This window comes from Doryrhamphus excisus, chromosome 13 (assembly GCF_030265055.1).
Source record: "Doryrhamphus excisus isolate RoL2022-K1 chromosome 13, RoL_Dexc_1.0, whole genome shotgun sequence".
Lineage (NCBI taxonomy): Eukaryota > Metazoa > Chordata > Actinopteri > Syngnathiformes > Syngnathidae > Doryrhamphus > Doryrhamphus excisus.
Window position 1 is genome coordinate 20,230,314 of NC_080478.1, and position 23,878 is coordinate 20,254,191.

The window sequence follows — 23,878 nt, forward strand, 5'->3', positions numbered from 1 at the left end:
CGCATCAGGTTTTCCAAAAAAACAAACAAAAAAAAACGCATTTATTAAAAACAGAACAGAACTTTGCTTTGGTTCCGATTTTCTACAAGAAAAGCTCTGATAAAACATTCCACTGTTCTCAAATATCTTCATTTTTATTTTTCTACACAAAATAAGCTCAAGAATAAAGAAAATCAGTCAATCAGTAATAAATAAATATAATAATAATAATAAAATGGAAAATAATAAAAAATTAAGAAACCACATATAGTTGGTGGGTAGACAATTTTTTTTTCTGATTAAAATGAACAAAGCATTATTAGAGCCCTGTAGACATGACAAAACACGACTATAGTCACATTTATACTCTTTTTATTTACAACATATTGCGCAACTGCAGGGTCTTGAGACACATGCTAACTCGCAAACTAGAGAACTAGCCACCTAAACGGTAGCCTTCGAGTTATTTCCTTTCAACTTAAATAGCCAAAAACTTACCACTTCCACACGGATATGGAGGATAACTATTAACAGTTATTTAACCTTTAACATGAATTAATCAAATGTAATATTTTTTCTGGGTACATGATACCATACAGCATCCATATCAAAGTTGCGCGGGCCGCACTAACATTAAACTTTCATATCAAGACGGGGGCCTCAAACTAGTGTCCTGCGGGCCACATTTGGCCCGCGGGCCGCATGTTTGAGACACCTGGTCTAGATGAACACTTCCAAACGCAGCCAGAGAAAGATGCATTGGAAGGACCCTTTGACAAATTTGGACCACCTTCGCACACCATGATGACGTCACAAAGGCACACCGCCAAATGGATGCCGGCCCTAAATTAAACATACCTGGAATGGATTGCATGCTGGGACGGTGGGAGGCGTTGTAATAACCTTGCAGCGATGTCACCCTGAAACACAATTTGTTGGCTTGCCTGCTCCGCGATTGGTCAGCTGCTGCGATAGATGGTGTGACCCCCCCAGGTTAGCCCCTGTTTGTGTTCTTCTCTTCTCAGATTGTAATGTTTTTGCTCCAAAGTGTGTCATGTGTCAGACGGTACTGCGTCACCCGCTTACCTGTTCTCACTCTGTTCACCAAGGTAACACCAGAAAGACTTTTTTTGTGCCTTGAAAGTGGCGTTTGAAAAAACTTTATTTGTTGAAGCTAATGTCACAAATTAACGTACAAAGCAGTAGTCAAAAAGCTTGCTAGTACTGATCATTGTACTCGGTAAATTGATCAATAAAATCCGTTTTTTGTCGTTTTTTTTTTTTTTTTAGGATCCATGTCCACTCTGCGAACAAGCCAAAGAGGTTCTGGAGCCGTTCAAACACAAAGTGAATGATCCAAATGATTCTCTTAATGATAAATGATAATTGGATCTGACACGGACTCCTCACCGAGGTTGTGTCTGTCAGTTTGTCCTCCAGCAGGTGGACATAAGTCTTCCAGAGAACCGAGTTTGGTGGGACAAGTACAAGTGGGACATTCCTGTCTTCCACCTGAACGGACGACTCGTGATGAAACACCGAGTGGATGTGGAGCTGCTAAACAAACTGCTTGACAAGCAAAACACGAGCGAATAATTCCGTAGTTGTCTTTTGAAAGTATTATCAGTTGTTAGCTCGATTGACTGACTGCCGTGTGAAGTCTCTTCTTGACGCTGGTTTCATTAAAGGTATTATTTTGGTCACCTGATCCTGTGAACTCATCAATAATTTCAGCGTGCCCACTTAGCCAATCACAGTGAGCGTACAGTTTACCGGTTTCCATGAAGACTCTTGTGTCCATGGCATCTTGCGGAAAAGTGGCGGATGTTCATCTTGCGGTGCAGAAAGCTAAAAAGAAGATGTGTCATCTCCAGCTGCAGCTGCTCCACCAGTAAGATGAACACGATGAGTCAGCATTTCGTTTTGATAGCATAGTAAGACTTGGGGAGAATACTAGGGTCAGAATACTAGGGTGTCCATATCATATGTGGTGCCAATAGGGTTGGGGAATTTTTTTATTTTTTTTTATGGTGCCCATCTCTGGGGCAGATAAAATTAAGGGAATTGTTGTCAAAAAAAAAAAATGAACTGAAACACTGAGAACCAGTTCTCAACAAGAACCAGTTTTCTATTCCCATTGCTGGGTGTGAACAGTAAGTGGTGTGTGTGTGTGTGTATGTGTGTAAAATAAAGCGTCACAGAACATTTCTGCACCATGGAGGCAAATAGTTCTGTCAGAAAAAGTGATGATATTTTTTTCCCCACAGAAAAAACAATTCGGAGAATCCAGACCAGACCAGTTTGCCAACATGGACGCCAAGCAAGGAGTTCCGAGACTCGCTGGTGGACATGTACAGAGGTAAACAACAACATGTGTGTAAAAAATGTCACCACCTTCACTAACTTTATTCTTTGTTCAACATGACAAAGTAATCTAAATGTTTTCAACATGTGACAAAGGTGTAGTGTGGGATTTCTTCCACTGAGTGGCGCTGTGTCTACACAGCAACGTAATAGCTATTAGACATTTTCAGAATAATCTTTTTGACTCAAATACAATATTGTACAATATCTGAAGTCGGGGAAAATGTATTTTATGCTGGTGGATTGTAAGCACATTTTAAATAAAACAACAAAACTACATATCTACTCAAACTGGATGTTCATCAGCTAATTGAAAGTTCAAGTCCATAACCTTAAGAAGTCCAAATCACTACTACTTCAACATAGCCACCAATTTATGCCACATCGCAAGCTGTAACGCTGTCTTCTGGTTATTACAATGCAGTCGGGATCATGATGAGCCGTTTCCATGGAAACAACTCTTGGATCTCTTGGCCAAAAGATGACAATGCACTTTATTCATTCCTTAATTACTATCGACAATTGAACTGTTTGCAATAAAAGAAGCATTTGACGCCCCCTGCGGGTGATGCTTGTCAATAACAGCGCAGAATGCACGTATTGATCAAAGCGCTCACACACACACACACACACACAGATAAATGTAATGAAAAGACTGAGAGTGAATGGAGGGGGGGGGGGCATGTGAAGCTTTTAATCTGCAGACTGGGTGGTCCAACACACACACACACACACACACACACACACGCTAGCACATGATGCGAGCACAGAGGCTACTTCAGTTGATCAAAAATAGATAAAGCCACCCTTTGCAATAAAACACACAGCAAGTGTGAGTGTGTGTGTGTGTGTGTGTGTGTGTGTGATCCTGCATGTTGTTTATGTGTGTATGGAATAAGCGTATCTAGTACATGTAATAATTCCATGTATGTTGTACAGCAGATGTAACAGAAAATATAATCAGTAACACTAATTAGTCTGGTATCGATTATTATCACTGCTAAAAATAATCTAGAACAGATGTCATGGCTTTGTTGTTGTCTGCAGCTTTCTTTTCTAAAACGATACCGAATAAAATTCCGGCTGGTATCGGCAATACCGAGCCGATACCGATACATTGTACAAATACAAAAAAAAAAGTAGTGTATTTCAAATGGTAGTGTCACTCCTAGCATGAAGAATACAAGACATCACAGTAATTTATTCATTTTCAACCCTGAAGTATACCTAAATGGTTGTAAATGGTGATTAATTCATTGAAAATGTGATTAATCTTGTTTTAAAGAATTTGTCATTTTCACAAATTCACAATACTTTTTTTTAAAACAAAGAATTTGCTTCTACAATTTGTTAATGTGTATTTTAGTACACCTCAGTTCGTTAGCATTTAGCATTTCAGTGTTTTCCAAACGAGCATGTGCAGTGTCTAATGACTATACGAAACGGTGTTGTTGATTTGTGATGAATTCGATGTGATTGTCCGAGTTTGTTTTGCCGAACGAGGAGCGAAGGCTTAGCGTTAGCGTGCGGCACTTTTATTGTGTGTGTTCTTCTTCAAGTAATGTCGCCATGGAAATTCACGGCAGCGGCGGCGCGGCGGGAAAGATCAGAGCTGGATTGTGTTGGATTTGAGCTGAAGCTTATTTAATCAGCTCGACACTGTCATTAATATTCATGCAGTCAGCTGGAAAACACCGCAAACTTCCTGCGCCGCGCCTGGCGCACAAAATCTATTAATGAAGCTTAAAAAATTAATGGAGTTTAGTTTCTATTTCATGAGGGGGGGGAGGGGGCAGCACCCCTGCCGCCGTCTCTTCCTCCTCATTGGTTAACTGAGATTGGACCCCTGATTGGCCTTTGCGTTTCCCCTTTTTTCCGCACATTTTTCCATCTTTGACAAGACTTCAAAGGAAGTGCGAGGCGTGAAGGCTCATTTAGAAGGATTTAAGCTCGTTATGACTCTGTCTGAAACTGTTCACATTCATGAGAGTCCACAAGAGACCAGAGGACGTATCAGCCAACTTTCAAAGTGACTAAAAAGTCCGTAATGCAGCTTCCTGCTTAACACCAAAGTCACAACCTGGACCCGACAGGGTGAGACACAAGACCAGGATCGGACACAAGATCAAAGACCAGTTCGAATCAGAAAGAACTAGTATCATGATCAGAATCAGGACCTAGACCAGACTATAGACCACTGCAAGCCACAATCATTGTAATATGTAAATAACAAGAATACTATTACCACTACTAATGCCTACTGAAGTACAGAACTTATTGAGGGGACGAGCTATAATGGCGTCAACGAAGCCAACAATGATATTACAGTAAACCTCGGATATATCGGATTCAATTGTTCCCACTGGTTTTGTCCGATATAAGCGAAATCCATTATATGCGTATACCGGAAAATGTCCGTTTTACGCATATATCGGATTTTATCCGTTATAAAAAGGCACTTCCTTGACTATGTTTCCAATGTACCTGGACGCGCAGGCAACGCTGCAAATGACGTCGTATAGCGGCCTGTCACGATTCGGCGAATCGGAGCGCCACGATGCGGCCATCCGATATATGCGAGGGAAATTTAATGGAAATGCATTGGAACGGGACTGGAGATTTTGTCCGAAATAGGCGAAATCCGTTATAAAAAATCCGATATATGCAATGAATTTTTATTGGAAATGCATTACAGAAAAATCGCTTCTTTTTTATCTGTCCGTTGTGAGCGAATTTCCAATATATCCGAGTCCGATATATCCGAGATTTACTGTATATGGTATTGGAATTACACTACTGCTCTTAAGTTAATTACGCAAAAAAACATTAACGTAATTAATGAAGTGTTAAGGCGTATGTTTGACAGCTCCAAATTACAAATTAACTTTCTTTTGCGCTTGTTTTTGTTGTTTTTTTTAATGTCACAAACAAGACTGAGCTTCCCGGGAGTGCTTTTAGCTGGAGGAGGGGCCCACAGCCACAGTCTGTAAAAGTCACTTCACTAGATTGTTACACTGATCCTTCCTGCTACATGTTCTTGGACTGGAGATTTTGCCCGAAATAGGCGAAATCCGTTATTAAAAATGCGATATATGCAATGAATTTTTATTGGAAATGCATTACAGAAAAATCGCTTCTTTTTTATCTGTCCGTTGTGAGCGAATTTCCGATATATCCGAGTCCGATATATCCGAGGTTTACTGTAGTTGGGCTGATCTGCTAAAACGTCTCAGATGCCTGTGAAAATTCTCATTCATCCAGGGCATCGAACTGGCATTCAAACACATCACAACCGGACTGTTCAGGTTCTAAAAGACGTTTCGCCGAGAGCTGTCCTATGCGTGCGTCCCGCCGAGTCGTTCAACAGGAACTGATGAAGCCAGCTCAGATGAGAGACCAAACGTCTTCTAAGACAACCTGAACAGCCCGGTTGTGATGGATCCAATGCCCCGGGAATATATTTATCTGGGAATATCAGATATTTCCAGAAAACCTTTTTCATCTTCAATCTTCGCAGATAACCCGCAAGTGAACCAAGAGCTTCGACAGCGACTTCCTTCACCTGGACAGCAAAAACTGAGCCCCACTTACAGGTAATGACATGATCTGCAGTGCCCCCTGAAAGAGGCATGGTGTATTATGGCCTTGCAGTTCCAGATGAGGTATCTGGAGCCAGCAAAGCTCATACCTCAAAAACTTGTTGGGACACTCAAATCGAGGTACCACTGGTTATGATGGTTGCACACATCTAAGGGGAGAGTTTAGCTTGTGAAATCCCCAAATCAGAATGTTTCCCCCTCCGAGCCTGACTTTGCCATTTCTATGTCTTCAAACACGTCTTGTGACCACATGTCCTTCTCATCCCAAGTCAATCAGGCGTTATCATGTCAGTAGTTCAGACTGGTCTGTACATGCGTCGTCTTGAGCAGCAGGACCTTGCAGGCGCTGCAGGACCTCTATTCATGGCGGTAAAGTGTCATCCTAAAGCTTTTCCTTGCTGACTGTGCTCTCTTGACATCACGGACCAGCTCCTCCCTTGAACTCCCTCACAATCATGGAGTTATTTTGCATTTCTTCCATTTTGTAGTTCTCACTCAAACTTCATTTTGATGCTCTTGTAGTCCATTATAGTGTTATGGTGTGGATTAATGTAAATTAAGGGTGTCACCAGGATCTCCCAAGATTAAAACGTGAAGATTTCCCATTCAGGAAAGAAGATATCTCATGAAGGCACTTGGCCTGGGACAATAATAGATTAGTGAATTAGTCACACAATAAATGAAAATAAACTCAATCATTTTGCCAGCTTCGGTATATCGCCATGTGCATCTGTTTCTGTTTTCCTCATATCTCGCCACCAAATATGGAGGCAGAGGACTCACTCTGTGCATTGGGGTTCCTCACCTTGGTAAGTTTGTTCCATACAACGATGGGATGAACAGAGTGAGCCCTTGTGTCAGTCATGCAGTGTCTTTGTCTCAGTGGGTGGACGTCACACCAGTAACATACACACAGTGTATGTGTGTGTGTGTATGTGTTCCACAGAGTGGAACTTAGTCGGAATTAGCGGATTGCGATATTTTCTGACATGTTTTTTCATTGTAAATTTCTTTTTTTTTTTTTTTCCCTTTATTTGGGCAAATATGTGAAACATTACAGTGCTTTTCTTACATCAATCAAAATATAACTTTCCATTATTTACATTTGTATTCAGCTTTCTGATCCCAAGCCCAAAAGGAGTAGGCAGAAGCAAAAGCTTATAAATGCCTACCCCTTTTTACAGGATATAATCATGTTCATGCCACTGTCTTGTTTCCCCTGTTATTATCATTGTAATATTATTATTATTATTATTATAATTATTATCATTATTGTTATAATCTTTATCATTATTACCATCATTATAATCATCATTAATATTACTTAAAAGTAGTGTTAAAATTTTGTCGTGTCTCAAAGACCCAATTTTGTGTATGGTGTACACCTCTAGTGTGGACAGGTATAGTGTAGGTCAGGGGTCTCAAACACGCGGCCCGCGGGCCAAATGTGGCCCGCAGGACACTAGTTTGAGGCCCCCGCCTTGATATGAAAGTTCAATGTTAGTGCGGCCCGCGCAACTTTGATATGGATGCTGTATGGTATCATGTACCCAGAACAAATTATTACGTTTGATTCATGTTCATGTTAAAGGTTAAATAACTGTTAATAGTTATCCTCCCTATCCGTGTGGAAGTGGTAAGTTTTTGGCTTTTTAAGTTGAAAGGAAATAACTCGAAGGCTACCGTTTAGGTGGCTAGCTCTCTAGTTTGCGAGTTAGCATGTGTCTCAAGACCCTGCAGTTGCGCAATATGTTGTAAATAAAAAGAGTATAAATGTGACTATAGTCGTGTTTTGTCATGTCTACAGGGCTCTAATAATGCTTTGTTCATTTTAATATGAAAAAAATCATTTGTCTACCCACCAACTATATGTGCTTTCTTAAGTTTTTATTATTATTATTATTATATTTATTTATTACTGATTGATTGATTTTCTTTATTCTTGATTTATTTATTTTTCATCTTATTTTGTGCAGAACCAAAGAACTGAAAAAGTTTGTATATTTTTCTGTTTTTAATAAATGCGTTTTTTTTTTTTTTTTTTTTGGAAAACCTGATGCGGCCCAGCCTTGCCCCGACCCTGGCTCCAGTGGCCCCCAGGTAAATTGAGTTTGAGACCCCTGTTGTAGATGCATAGTGTGCCTGAATGAGCTGAACAGTTAAATAGTGCTTGCGCCCCCTGGTGTAAAATATGTCACAGGACTGTTTGCTAAAAATGTGTCGATTTTTTTTCTCATTCCTCGCAGATCCAGTCCAGAGCCAGCTGAACGGCCTGCAGGTAAGCAGGTTTCTTGCAGACCTTCTCAGAGTCCTTGTGAGCTTCTTCTCTTTTGTCAACCAGTACCGTCTTGTTCAATCCCCAGTCCTCCAGGTTCTCCCAAGCTCTCCGCGTTCCAGCTGCCCCCCGCTTCCGTCACACAGCGGGGCGGTTCATCAGGTGTCCTCCAGAACCTCAGGAGGTGTCCGAGACATGGAGGCGGACCTTTCACCCAATACACGCTCTCCTCTGTGGCCTGAGATGTGGGATGGAGGAGGACAGTCTGCTGCCTCTGCAGGTCCATCAGCGAGTGGACTCGTCAGCAGGTGAGCTTAACGAATGTGGAATTGAGTCAGCAAACATAAAGAAACACATTGCAACATTTATAAGGACACAACAGTCAACTTTAATTTTGGACCCTGTAAGCGTTATTGAAAAGCTGATTACACATTTGATTAAACTTCATCTTTCTTTGTCTTTTTGACAAAAACATCAATGTGAATATTAAATTGACATTTTTATGAGAGACCGAAATAGGAAAGGAAAAGTTGATTAAGAGGACTTGATATTAGAAACAGTCAATTAACATATATTATTTACACGCTTTATTACGCTAAGAAGAAGTGTGACCTTTAAGGTGATATGAGAGAAATTCTGCAGCTTCTTATTAAAGAGCCTGCCTCCATCCCATCACCTCACATCTTCTCAGGCCGCGAGCCGCCCCCGAAACAACTGACCTGACAGCTTCCAGATCAAGCGGTGGCAGGGTACAAACACTCTAGACTCTAGCTGGTTCCCAAACTGGGCGCTACCCGAGACTGAGTGGTCCATGATGGACAAATCTGAAACATGTCTTCGTTCTGTCCACGTGGACCTAACCGGCCTAATCCTATTGTTTCCTCCAGCGGCCATCAAGACGCCAGAGCGTCTTCTGACCAGGTTCCACCTCTGGACAGAGACAAGAAGGTGGCGCTGTTACTCAGGGAGCTGGATGCACTGAGAGACACCAACAAGAAGGTTGGAAAGGCCACCACTGAAACCCCACCACACCACCACAACCACGGTACATGAACACCCGACTCTTTGTTCCAGCTGCTTGACCAGCTGAGCCTGAAGGAGGAGGAGCTACAGAGGAGGGAGGTGGAGCTGAGGGCGGAGCAGAAGGAAGCCGAAGCCTGGGAAAGACCTTCAGGTGAGGACCAGAAAAATCATTTCTTCATGGGGACACGTCTTAATCCACACATGCATACACACACAATATGTAATATGTAATATGTAATATGTAAATGTAATTACTAATAAAACACTTAAAACATCTCTAAATGTCTTTCATGTACGTCAAAATGTCCTCACTTGTCAGAGTTGCTGGACCAGCTGTTATGTGCTCACAAGGACAGAGACGAGGCACTGATGTCTCGAGTATTGTTGGCCAATCAGGAGCGAGATGAGGCTCTACATCGTGTCAGTCAACTGCAGCAAGATGCTAGGTAACACGCACGCACACACGCACTAGCGTCTTCAAACGTGCTAAACGAACATCTTTTTGTTCGATGGATCAATATTTTACATTCTATATTTTATATCGAAGTTCAATTCCACCCTCGGCCATCTCTGTGTGGAGTTTGCATGTTCTCCCCGTGCATGCGTGGGTTTTCTCCGGGTACTCCGGTTTCCTCCCACATTCCAAAAACATGCTAGGTTAATTAGCCACTCCAAATTGTCCATAGGTATGAATGTGAGTGTGAATGGTTGTTTGTCTATATGTGCCCTGGGATTGGCTGGCCACCAGTCCGGGGTGTACCCCGACTCTCGCCCTAATAGACAGCTGGGATAGGCTCCAGCACCCACTGTGACCCTCGTGAGGATAAGTGGTAGAAAATGAATGAATGAATTTTATATCGATATTTTTCTGCCTGTTATATTTGGAATGTCTCGGGCGAGAGGTGGCCAGCCAATCACAGGGCACATATAGACAAACAACCATTCACACTCACATTCATACCTATGGACAATTTGGCGTCGCCAATTAACCTAGCATGTTTTTGGAATGTGGGAGGAAACCGGAGTACCCGGAGAAAACCCACGCATGCACGGGGAGAACATGCAAACTCCACACAGAGATGGCCCGAGGGTGGAATCGAACCCTGGTCTCCTAGCTGTGAGGTCTGCGCGCTAACCACTCGACTTCCGTGCCGCCTGTCTTAACCTTCATTCATTCATTCATTCATTCATTCATTCATTCATTTTCTACCGCTTATCCTAACGAGGGTCACAGAGGGTGCTGGAGCCTATCCCAGCTGTCTTCGGGCGAGAGGCGGTGTACACCCTGGACTGGTGGCCAGCCAATCACAGGGCACATATATAGACAAACAACCATTCACACTCACATTCATACCTATGGACAATTTGGAGTGGCTAATTAACCTAGCATGTTTTTGGAATGTGGGAAGAAACCGGAGTACCTGGAGAAAACCCACGCATGCAAACTCCACACAGAGATGGCCGAGGGTGGAATCGAACCCTGGTCTCCTAGCTGTGAGGTCTGCGCGCTAACCACTCGTCCACCGTGCTGCCCGTCTTAACCTTCAGTCCATTATAATTATTAAAGAGTGCAAAAACCTCCTCAAAAGTGGCAAAAATGTGTCAATAGCGTCAATAGAACTATTTGTCACATGGGTGCAATGAAAAGGGTAAAGGTCAATAATGCCATCCTAAAATTGTCATCCTGTGCAACATTTCAGACTGAGCGTAGGTGCAACATTTCAACGTAAACAAGTTACAAAGCCTCTATTGGTCTGACTGGTCCAGTTTTGCATCCTTCCTGTAAAATCCAAAAATATTCCAAACTTTTTTTTGGGCGGTGACTAGCTAGCTAACACGCCTCCCACTGTTTACATTCATTCTCCTCTTCAGTCATGGTAAGCTATGGAGCATGCGCGGCAGTCCGTTTCCCGGCAGCCCAGGTTCTCGCGTTATTTAAAAGATCTTCTGCTTCTCTTGCCGTACTTGGTGCATGTCTCCACAATCCATTTAAAGATGTATGTCGCATTCTTATCAGCAGGCGCCTGTTCCCGGTGCAGACGTCGGCTTGTCAAACCAGATATCCGATCGCATTGGTTAAACCGAGTAGACCGTGGATGAAATCAGTAACAGTTAAATGTTTGTGATTGGTCCGTGTAAAAACTATTTAAGACAATAACATTTCACTTGTTGGCTTGTGGAAAGTAAACCTCCAGTTCTTGATCAAAAGCTGAGAAAAAGAGCTCTCGTCAGCCGAGGAGCTGCCAAATACACACGCAAATCTAATTAGAGATTAAACCCCCCCAAAACTACACACACACAAAATTCCCCCCAGTCCAGGATGAAGGGTGATTGATATGGCGGTCACAATCCTTTTTATGAGGGAGCGAATATGGACGATCATGTTCCATCTGTCAGGGCTGTGTGCGCGCATGTGTGTGTGTGTGTGTGTGTGTGTGTGTGTGTGTGTGTGTGTGTGACTGCGTTCAAATTGTGAATGTGTACATGATGTGTTAACGTCGGTGTGCTATACATTGATGTTGGCGTGCGTCTGTTGTTGTGAAAGTGATTATTCTGGGATGTCGATTGTCTATTAAAAGGATTTCTATGAAATTCTTACTCAACAATTCAACGTTCAACCGTAGAAAGTATTCCAAAATGAGGATTTAATTGTTGCTCAGACCCCTAATCTGAGTAATGGCACTGGCTGGCACCATTGTGCCTGCGTGTCTGTGTGTGCATGAGTGCGAAGTACGCCGCCGCGACGTGAGGCGAGCTGCCGAGCTGTAAGCGTGGTGTTAGAGGAGCTTTATTGGAGACGGCTGGTCTTTCATTACCTGCTGTTCCCCGCAGAGCGGCGCCGCATCGGCCATCTTATTACAGTTTATTACAGCAAAACAGCAGCAGGCTCAATGAAGAACTTCCCTGGAGAAGAAGAACAGATCACAGTTTTAGCGCCTTCACCACTAGAACTACCAAAAGCTAACAACAACCAATAAGAACCTACTAGAACTTGTGTGCACCACAAAGCAACAAACAAGAACCTGTATGAACCAGCACGGAACAAACACACCACAAGAACCTGTATGAACAACCAAGAGATAAAGAAGAACCTGTATGAACAACCAAGAGATAAAGAAGAACCTGTATGAACAACCAAGAGATAAAGAAGAACCTCTATGAACCACCGAGAAACAACCAACCAATAAAAACGTGCGAGAACCACCAAGAACCAACGTGTGAACCACCATGAAACAAACAAGAACCTGTATGAACCAGCACGGAACAAACAAACCACAAGAACCTGTATGAACAACCAAGAGATAAAGAAGAACCTGTATGAACAACCAAGAGATAAAGAAGAACCTGTATGAACAACCAAGAGATAAAGAAGAACCTGTATGAACAACCAAGAGATAAAGAAGAACCTGTATGAACAACCAAGAGATAAAGAAGAACCTGTATGAACCACCGAGAAACAACCAACCAATAAAAACGTGCGAGAACCACCAAGAACCAACATGTGTGAACCACCATGAAACAAACAAGAACCAAAAACGCATTTCGCGAACCAACAAGAACCCGTGTGAACCACCGAGGAACAAGAACCAAGTATTAACCACCATGAAACATACAAGAACCAACATGCATATCAGTGCCACCTCAAATAGACTTGGTTTTACCAGTTTGCCCTCGCTCATAAACACATTATAACATTATACCTAGTTTGACCGAGAATAAGAACATGTAGCAAGAAGGATCAGTGTAACAATCTAGTGAAGTGACTTTTACAGACTGTGGCTGTGGGCCCCTCCTCCAGCTAAAAGCACTCCCGGGAAGCTCAGTCTTGTTTGTGACATTAAAAAAAACAACAAAAACAAGCGCAAAAGAAAGTTAATTTGTAATTTGGAGCTGTCAAAAATACGCCTTAACACTTCATTAATTACATTAATGTTTTTTTGCGTAATTAACTTAAGAGCAGTAGTGTAATTCCAATACCATATACAGTAAACCTCGGATATATCGGACTCGGATATATCGGAAATTCGCTCACAACGGACAGATAAAAAAGAACCGATTTTTCTGTAATGCATTTCCAATAAAAATTCATTGCATATATCGGATTTTTTATAACGGATTTCGCCTATTTCGGACAAAATCTCCAGTCCCGTTCCAATGCATTTCCATGAAATTTCCCTCGCATATATCGGATGGCCGCATCGTGGCGCTCCGATTCGCCGAATCGTGACAGGCCGCTATATGACGTCATTTGCAGCGTTTGCAGCGTTGCCTGCGCGTCCAGGTACATTGGAAACATAGTCAAGGAAGTGCCTTTTTATAACGCATAAAATCCCATTTACGCATATACCGGATATAAATCCCATATATGCGTAAAACGGACATTTTCCGGTATACGCATATAACGGATTTCGCTTATATCGGACAAAACCAGTGGGAACAATTGAATCCGATATATCCGAGGTTTACTGTATGTATCCCCAACTCACAAACACTGTCAATGGTGGCTCAGTATTGGAGGCATGCCCATAATAATAATAATATATAAAGAATAAATAGTATGACCAATGATAAGATGGGCCCCCCAGCCCTCATGCTCATAACACGGTTAGAGAGATACATTTTCAGACATGTGTGTCTATATCTTCTAGCTTGATTTGAATTTGAATTTTTGTCATTTATCTTTTATATGAATGAAATGCAGTGATTAAATATGCGATTAAATATGTGATGACACATTTGAATCACATGACAGCCCTAATTTGTAAACATATTTGTGTTGCTTGTTTACTCACTTCTGCAAATGTGAATTGAGTGGAACCCCAACCCAGCATCGCCATATGTAGATTTAGTACTGTGGGAGAAACTGCATATATTGTAATATAGAAAATTTATGTAAATGTGTGTGTGTGTGTGTGTGTGTGTTTAGAAGTGACTCCGACACAATGGCGTTAGAAGACTGTGACCTGGTAAGTCATTTTTTTTTAAATTGTCTACCATGTTTAGGGACGGGTCGGTAACTTTTTGTTTTGTTTTGTTTTTCAGGAAGTCGAGGAACTCCTCCAGCGTGTTTGTGACTCCGCCTCCGTGCAGGAGGTCACACGCTTTGGCTCCGCCCTGGTTCAACGTCTGCGGCAGGCAACGCAAAGACGTCATGACATCACAAGTCAGGAGATGAAGGCCGTGATGGACGAGAGAGACAGGTCGCTCGCCAAGGTGACTCTCCCTGTCACGCTCTCTCTCTCTCTCTCTCTCTCGACATGATGGTGTTCTATCTCGCCCCACAACTCGTTAGATGCAATATTCATCATAAACATCATAAAAAATCATAAAAAAGCTTCATTAAGACGCAGATAGAATGAATTATTATGAAGTGTATTATTATTAATAATAGTCAAGTTGAGGAACAGTGGGTGGTTAGATTAGCAGGGTTGTTAAACTCACTCACACAGGGGGGGGGCCGATCTATCCCAAAGCCCACTTAAAATTTTCCGTGCGATGAGGGACTTTTTTTTTTTTTGGAGTGGCGGCACATTTTCAATAAACTTATTGTTGATCGACCACCTCTGATATCTGATATAAGATCCATACAGAGAATTCAAGATGAGTGACAGTGGCCCCTTTTTTAGCTTGTCTTGAAATATGGGATGAAAACCCATATTATTCCAACGTTTGGAGAAAATATTGAGAATTTTTTTTTTTTATTTAGCGCCACTTTGGCATGCTTTTTCACAGTCTAACTTTTTATATTTTGTTTTCACTTGCACATCCCGAGCTGAGTCGAGGAAAGATACCCACGGCAGCTGATGGTAGAAGCATCCTCCTGCAATACACTTTTTGAAATGTGCTGAACATAATACCAAATAACATCTTTTGGACTTGCTTGAGTGCTCGAGTAGGCACAAAATCTAAAAAAATAACAACAACAGAAAAATCAATTGAAAAATGTATCATTGTTTTCTATGCATACTTACCAAAATGAAATCTCCTCCTTCTTCTTCTCCTGTCTGATTGTTTTTCAATGACGACAAGTCTAAAAAAAAAAAAAGGGTAAATATCTCAGGAATCGAACACAGATCTAACACAGGAGATATTTTGCACTGCAAAAATAACAACATATACTTTGGTGACATGAGCACTTTAAGTCAATAATTCAATAATTCATGTTGTGTTGTTAAGATTTAAAAACATTTCTTAGGATCCAAAAAGCTATTTTGCTATAAAAGCGGGGTTGTCCAAAACGTAAAAAAAAATATATATATATATAAATATTAGGGGTGCAACAATGTGTGTATCTGTATCAAACGGTTCGATACAGGGTTCACTGTTCGGTACGCATGTGTATCGAACAACAGGAAACACAGCAGCAGACTTCCGGTTGCCACAATGGTGCCGCCGGGTCATGTGTCGTTCCTCCCTTGCTGCCGCTGCTGTTGCCATCGCCGTGGCCGGTGTGCTCAAACTGCTAGCTCGCACCACAGTGATTGAAACTACCGCACCGATTCCAATTGGAGTATATTGCGCAGCCCAGCGAACGGTGCCGTTCAAAAGCATATCAAGCTAACTGCTCATTTAGCAGAGCCACAAACACAGTTGGCGTGATCCATTTAATGGCCGTATTTTTAAGAACGTTCCGATTGTAGAAGTTTATATTACAGCCGAACATGTTGCTAAAAGACGTAGAGTTAAGATAAGCTTTTGTTTGTTGGTTTGTCCTACTTTATGGGGCTTTTAGAGTACATTTTCGATACCCGCCCAACTGGCAATGTAGTTTGGAATGGGGTTTGGAACCCCCATTGAGTTCAATTCAATTGTTGTGTGACAAGATTGAATAGAAATGTTCTATATTATATTATATTATATTATATTATATTATATTATATTATATTATATTATATTATATTATATTATATTATATTATATTATATTATATTATATTATATTATATTATATATTAATAATATTATATTACATTATATTACATTATATTATATTTTATATTTTATATTTTATATTTTATATTTTATTACATATTATATTAATTATATTATATTATATTAATTATATTACATTATATTAATAATATTATATTATATTGATATTTAAAGTCCACTTACAAACTGAAACATGAATCCTGGTCAAAGTGACTCATATTGATAAATTGTATAATTAAGTTATTTGAAATCACGAACAAAATGTTATTATATTATTTATTTATTTGGAATATTTACTCTCCCACTAAGAATGCACATGGATCTTTATCAGATACATTTTTATTATATATATTTTTTGGTCTTATATGTTGCCAAGTGTGTGCCAATTATATATTATATATTATATATTATATTATATTAATAATATTATATTAATAATATAATATAATATTATATAATATTATATTATATTATATTATATTATATTATATTATATTATATTATATTATATTATATATTATATATTATATATTATATATTATATATTATATATTATATTTTATATTATATTATATTATATTATATTATATTATATTATATTATATTATATTATATTATATTATATTATATTATATTATATTACATTATATTACATTATATTAATAATATTATATTATATTATATTGATATTTAAAGTCCACTTACAAACTGAAACATGAATCCTGGTCAAAGTGACTCATATTGATAAATTGTATAATGAAGTTATTTGAAATCACTAACAAAATGTTATTATATTATTTATTTATTTGGAATATTTACTCTCCCACTAAGAATGCACATGGATCTCCATCAGATACATTTTTATTATATATATTTTTTGGTCTTATATGTTGCCAAGTGTGTGCAGCACAACTGGACTTTTAAGGTGAGAAAACTGTTGGCAATTTCAATAAAATTCAAATGACAAATTCAAAATACTGAACCATAACACAAACATACCAAACCGCACCATGAATTTTGCGTATCTTTGCACCTCTAATAAATATTTGTAATCCACCTTTTCCTCCATCTTTGCCTGTTCCTCGCTCGCCTTCCACTAGCGCTCCATTAACCCGGGCCGGCGCCATCCAACTCAGCCGCTCGCACGCCGCTAAGTCCTGCTAGTGTCAGCCATCTTTTAACACCCGCCCCTCTGCATTAACACCACCCCTCCACAGTAAAACCTTAATTCCGCCTTTGCGCCTCAAATATGTTTCAATGCGAGCGTAATCCCCGCCGGAGAAGAAGAGAGAGAACACTCCATGCTGGAGGATTCCTCTCCTCCCCCCCGCTGCTCGCCATCCCTTGCTCCCTCTCCTCATCTCTCAGGGATTATCTGCCCGCCGCTGCCGGGACTTGTGGGAAATATTAGAAAAGAGGGGGAGGCCTGCCTTTATTGAGTTAATATCAGGTCATTACAAGCTTATTAAATGTGTGCTGCTGCAGGTTGCTAGTTCAATTCCCACCAATAAGTTCGTAACCTTCCTGTTATTGATGACAATCACATTACTGTATGTTTATTCAGGTAATATCAGGTCATTACAAGCTTATTAAATGTGTGCTGCTGCAGGTTGCTAGTTCAATTCCCACCAATAAGTTCATAACCTTCCTGTTATTGGTGACAATCACATTACTGTATGTTTATTCAGGTAATATCAGGTCATTACAAGCTTATTAAATGTGTGCTGCTGCAGGTTGCTAGTTCAATTCCCACCAATAAGTTCATAACCTTCCTGTTATTGATGATAATCACATTACTGTATGTTTATTCAGGTAATATCAGGTCATTACAAGCTTATTAAATGTGTGCTGCTGCAGGTTGCTGGTTCAATTCCCACCAATAAGTTCATAACCTTCCTGTTATTGATGACAATCACATTACTGTATGTTTATTCAGGTAATATCAGGTCATTACAAGCTTCTTAAGTCTGTGCTGCTGCAGGTTGCTAGTTCAATTCCCACCAATAAGTTCATAACCTTCCTGTTATTGATGACAATCACATTACTGTATGTTTATTCAGGTAATATCAGGTCATTACAAGCTTATTAAATGTGTGCTGCTGCAGGTTGCTAGTTCAATTCCCACCAATAAGTTCATAACCTTCCTGTTATTGATGACAATCACATTACTGTATGTTTATTCAGGTAATATCAGGTCATTACAAGCGTATTAAGTCTGTGCTGCTGCAGGTTGCTAGTTCAATTCCCACCAATAAGTTCATAACCTTCCTGTTATTGATGACAATCACATTACTGTATGTTTATTCAGGTAATATCAGGTCATTACAAGCTTATTAAATGTGTGCTGCTGCAGGTTGCTAGTTCAATTCCCACCAATAAGTTCGTAACCTTCCTGTTATTGATGACAATCACATTACTGTATGTTTATTCAGGTAATATCAGGTCATTACAAGCTTACTAAATGTGTGCTGCTGCAGGTTGCTAGTTCAATTCCCACCAATAAGTTCGTAACCTTCCTGTTATTGATGACAATCACATTACTGTATGTTTATTCAGGTAATATCAGGTCATTACAAGCTTATTAAATGTGTGCTGCTGCAGGTTGCTAGTTCAATTCCCACCAATAAGTTCATAACCTTCCTGTTATTGATGACAATCACATTATTGTATGTTTATTCAGGTAATATCAGGTCATTACAAGCTTACTAAATGTGTGCTGCTGCAGGTTGCTAGTTCAATTCCCACCAATAAGTTCATAACCTTCCTGTTATTGATGACAATCACATTACTGTATGTTTATTCAGGTAATATCAGGTCATTACAAGCGTATTAAGTCTGTGCTGCTGCAGGTTGCTGGTTCAATTCCCACCAATAAGTTCGTAACCTTCCTGTTATTGATGACAATCACATTACTGTATGTTTATTCAGGTAATATCAGGTCATTACAAGCTTATTAAATGTGTGCTGCTGCAGGTTGCTAGTTCAATTCCCACCAATAAGTTCATAACCTTCCTGTTATTGATGACAATCACATTACTGTATGTTTATTCAGGTAATATCAGGTCATTACAAGCTTATTAAATGTGTGCTGCTGCAGGTTGCTAGTTCAATTCCCACCAATAAGTTCGTAACCTTCCTGTTATTGATGACAATCACATTACTGTATGTTTATTCAGGTAATATCAGGTCATTACAAGCGTATTAAATGTGTGCTGCTGCAGGTTGCTGGTTCCACTCCCGCCAATAGATTCACGACCTTCCTGTCGATGAAGATGATGTTAGCATGTGTTTGTGTCAACTTTGTGTCTGCAGTGTAGACGACTGGAACAGGAAGTGATGCAGGAGAGACAGCAGAGGGCGAGCAAGGTACACACATGATGATGATGATGATGATGATAATGTGGTCTTCATTATTAGTTTTTTTTTTTAGTTATGTGCATTTAGGCTCCGTCTGTTTCCTGCTGCTGAAATGTGACATTTTGTTATTAATGTAGCGCTCCAAGTCCCTTAATGAGAGTCGGGGGGGGGGGGGGCGGGGATTAGTGCCTGGAGACGGTTTTAATTTAACAGCTGACGTTGAGTCCAAATGCTGACACGGGCCGCGGCTTGAAGCCCAATGCGCCATATCCATCTCGAGTCGAGATGCTTTGTTGAAGCCATTGTTTGTGGCGTAACTCCTCGCCGTGCACGCTCCTCGCCGCGCACGCACACACACACACACACACACACGCTCACCTCCCGCAACCTTAACTCGTTATGTTAAAGGTCGGCTGGCTTGCATGCTTTCAGATGACCTCATTTGCATATTACTGCCATTAACGTGCGGGGACTCGTTTGAAGCCACTGGTCTGACTCTGCTGGATAAAACACACACTGACCCTTCTTTCCTTCCTCCTCATGAGGGCTCATTAGCATAGCGCGGCCATCTCTCTCATCCCCACTGGACGCCACCTGCACACTTCCTGTCCTGAGTGACACCATGGCCCCCTCAGCGAAGAAACGGAACCGATGTCCAGCATGAAAACATGAAATATTTGCTTATTAAACGAGGCGAGAAACAAGGAAACTAGGCACTAGGGAACAGGAGGGTAGAGGTGAGGGAACAGGAAACTAGTAATTGAGGAAAAGGCGTTGTGTTGTGAAGTGTTGCTGAATGAATTGTGATGTTTAAAAAGCGTCGTCGGGGATGTAAAAGTCAAGTTGACGCATATGTAATGAGACGCTTAATGAAGCCCGTTATTGAATGAAGATCAAGATGTTGATCTCTTAATCAACGTTAAATTGTTTTTTGTGCACGGTGGATCTGCAAGACGAGGACGTTTGCTCAGAAGTTAACACGTGAACTCTTAAAAGTTGCTCGTTTGGTTTTTTTGTCCAATCAGGACAAGCTGATCAAACTTCATAAAGAGCGAGACGCGGCCATGGTGGACAAGAAGCGACTGGAGGGCGAGCACGCGCTACAAGTCAATACCAGGTCAGACTGTCATCACGTGACACTTAATGGGCGGGGTACGGTTTGGATAATGGATTAACCCAAATTTGAACTGTACAAATTGGGCCTAAATATCACTTTTTCTCCCCTGTGTCATGTGACTGGTTCGTGTTAAAAGGTCATAGGTGTGAATGGGGAGTGTCAAATTTACGGCTCTCACATTCTCATAATGGTCACTAGACGTTCAACATGGCAGTTCCATGTTGTCCCATGCAGATTTCCAGATCAAATACAGGGGGAAACCTAAGGTGGGGTCACCGTGAACACGCCCTCCGGGCTTAGTCCGTAAGCCCCGCCTACCTTCTCAGTTGCATCACTTTGTGTTTGTCAACACTGTAATGTTTTTTACATCACATGACGGTCCACAGCCAGTCTAATGTATTTTAATGCAAGTACGACATCATTATTCTTGATAATCAGACAATAAGAAACATTTTTTTAGAAGTAAGTCAAATGGATTCAATATATTTTAATGCTGGGCTTAACGAATTAATTAATTTTGATGCCAAAATGGAGGATTATATACGCAAACTCACCAGGAGGCGATCAGACTTTTACAACAAAGTATTAAAACTTTTCCTGGAGACGTAAAGGCGGCATGTAGATAATATTTTAGATAACATTTTGATTTTCCACTCCGGCCGTAGAAGGGATTGACAAAAATGTGTGCTTGATCAATATACAGTAAACCTCGGATATATCGGAAATTCGCTCACAACGGACAGATAAAAAAGAACCGATTTTTCTGTAATGCATTTCCAATAAAAATTCATTGCATATATCGGATTTTTTATAACGGATTTCGCCTATTTCGGACAAAATCTCCAATGCATTTCCATGAAATTTCCCTCGCATATATCGGATGGCCGCATCGTGGCGCTCCGATGCTAGCCGACATTCTGAGACGTTTTAAAGCAGAGGACATTTTTAATGCCGACGAAACTGGGTTATTCTGGCAAATTCTGCCAGAAAACACCCTGGGATTCATTGAATGAGATCTTAACCTCACTATTGGAAATAACGTAGGCCTGACGCGCGTAACAGGGCCTAGCTTAATTAACAATTTGTTATGCTCAGAGTCCAATAAAGTTCAATTCTCATTACCTTACGTCTCTTTTCATTGCCCAGTCCAGGTACATTGGAAACATAGTCAAGGAAGTGCCTTTTTATAACGGATAAAATCCCATTTACGCATATACCGGATATAAATCCCATATATGCGTAAAACGGACATTTTCCGGTATACGCATATAACGGATTTCGCTTATATCGGACAAAACCAGTGGGAACAATTGAATCCGATATATCCGAGGTTTACTGTACATACAAATGTCATATGGGAGGCACTTGCAGTACCGCTGAAATAATTTTTTTTAGAAGAAAGTCAAATGGATTCAATATATTTTAACGCTCCGCTTAACGAATGAATTCATTTTGATGCCAAAATGGAGGATTCTATATGCAAACTCACCAGGAACTTTTACAACAAAGTATCAAAACTTTTCCTGGAGATGTAAAGGCGGCATGTAGATAATATTTTAGATAACATTTTGATTTTCCACCCCGGCCGTAGAAGGAATTGACAAAAATGTGCGCTCGATCAATATATTATCAATACAAAAAACATCAATTTTTTTTTTTTTTTTGATGATTTTTTTAATGATCACGTCACCAAAATAAAAGATGTCTTCTTTCAGCGCTGTGCAACTTGTCAAGTCTCCGCCCCCGGTCCCCGCTGATGGCCCTCAGGAGGCTCCACCCCTGCTGGCTCAGCTGCAGCAGCTAGCCAATGACAAGCAAAGCTTGGAGGCGGAGCTTGTGCGTTGCCAGGAGGCGGAACGAGAGGCCAGCGAGAGAGTGTGCAGGTACTTGTGTGTAGATACGTATAGCTGTTTCTATATATACCCATATATGGATATATGTGTACATATATCACACACACACACACTAGGATAGTCAAAGTTAAAGCATTAACCCAAGTTTCCATTAATCGCACTATTTTTTTGACACGCAATTAATGGGATGTGGAGCCACAAGCGGGAGGAAAGAGTATTTTAAACAGTAGGTGTAGGTTCAACGCCCTGGCAGATGGCGCTTGCAACAAGACCAAACTTATTTGCATCTACTGTCGCTATGAAAAGATGGAACGCCGCTGCTATTTTTGTTATTTATACGGCGCTACCTTTGTCATTTGAGCGTCCCAAATAAGCGTTTATTTTGTATGCGAGCTGCTAGTTACCAGCAGGCATAATCGAGGACAGCTATTTAGGGGCTTGTGTCAATGTCACCATGGCTGAAGTAGCATTAGCATCCCACTAGCTAGTCACCGGGAAAGATTATCAACACATGAGCAAAAAATACGTACATTATAGCGATGCTGTTTATCTTATTTATTACATAGTGTTTGAAATGATGACAAAAACCATCAAATTAAAAGCACTAAATCAGAGGTAGGGAACCTATGGCTCGGGAGCCAGGTAGGGCTCTTTTGATGACTGTATCTGGCTCTCAAGCGTTTCTTACCACAATAAAAATGCATTTTTGCTAACATTTTAAAGTAAACATCACAGAAATCACTGTTAAAAATAATATTCAAAATCAACAACTTTCTTATGCATTTTAATTCGTCCATCTATTTTCTACTGCAATATGGCCGACCATATCTATCTTTCCTGATATTTTCCAGGTCAAACACCAAAACTTGATTATTACTGGGTAATGCTGTAGTCTACCTCGGTCATTGAGATGTCAAAAAAACATGTAAATGTAAACTTTCCTCCTTTAGTCAAATAGTCACCTAGCTAAAGCTGCAGAACCAAGCCTTTTGACGAAGATGGCCAAAAGAATGAAATATACTGAATACGGTTCAAAACTATGCAGCAGCAGAAGTTGCATTAATGGCAGCAAGTATTTGATTTATTATTGGACACTGCGCTGCTCACAAAAGTGTGCTGGCCACACCCCCTTGGCGTGGGGTAGTGTGCCTGGTCTACGTAATTAGAGCCCATTATATCTAAAACTGTTGGTCTTACATACAAATGCACACATTTTATTGCATTCAATGTTTAAAAAAAATGTATATGGCTCTCACAGATACACATTTTAAAATATCTGGCCTTCATGGCTCTCTTAGCCAAAAAGGTTCCCGACCCCTGCACTAAATGAATCCAGACCCGCCATCCACCAGCATGAGCCTGGACTTTGACACTCAATA

The 23,878-nt window shown here is 40.5% G+C and overlaps 1 protein-coding gene across 2 annotated transcripts in view; it reads left to right on the forward strand.

Moving 5' to 3' along the window:
* LOC131140596 (mirror-image polydactyly gene 1 protein-like) overlaps positions 1–23,878 on the forward strand; it is a 30,439-nt gene that overhangs the window by 2,461 nt on the left and 4,100 nt on the right. The window contains exons 2-14 of one of the 2 annotated variants that reach the window (XM_058091176.1): positions 2,247–2,338; positions 5,861–5,936; positions 8,010–8,042; positions 8,189–8,220; positions 8,306–8,525; positions 9,105–9,216; positions 9,292–9,391; positions 9,560–9,686; positions 14,168–14,207; positions 14,284–14,454; positions 19,485–19,538; positions 20,555–20,646; positions 22,362–22,529. In XM_058091176.1, coding sequence (XP_057947159.1) covers positions 2,329–2,338; positions 5,861–5,936; positions 8,010–8,042; positions 8,189–8,220; positions 8,306–8,525; positions 9,105–9,216; positions 9,292–9,391; positions 9,560–9,686; positions 14,168–14,207; positions 14,284–14,454; positions 19,485–19,538; positions 20,555–20,646; positions 22,362–22,529 — 1,235 coding nt within the window. In that variant the 5' untranslated portion in view covers positions 2,247–2,328. The remainder of the gene's footprint in view (positions 1–2,246; positions 2,339–5,860; positions 5,937–8,009; positions 8,043–8,188; positions 8,221–8,305; positions 8,526–9,104; positions 9,217–9,291; positions 9,392–9,559; positions 9,687–14,167; positions 14,208–14,283; positions 14,455–19,484; positions 19,539–20,554; positions 20,647–22,361; positions 22,530–23,878) is intronic. The other variant, XM_058091177.1, reaches the window with a different exon arrangement.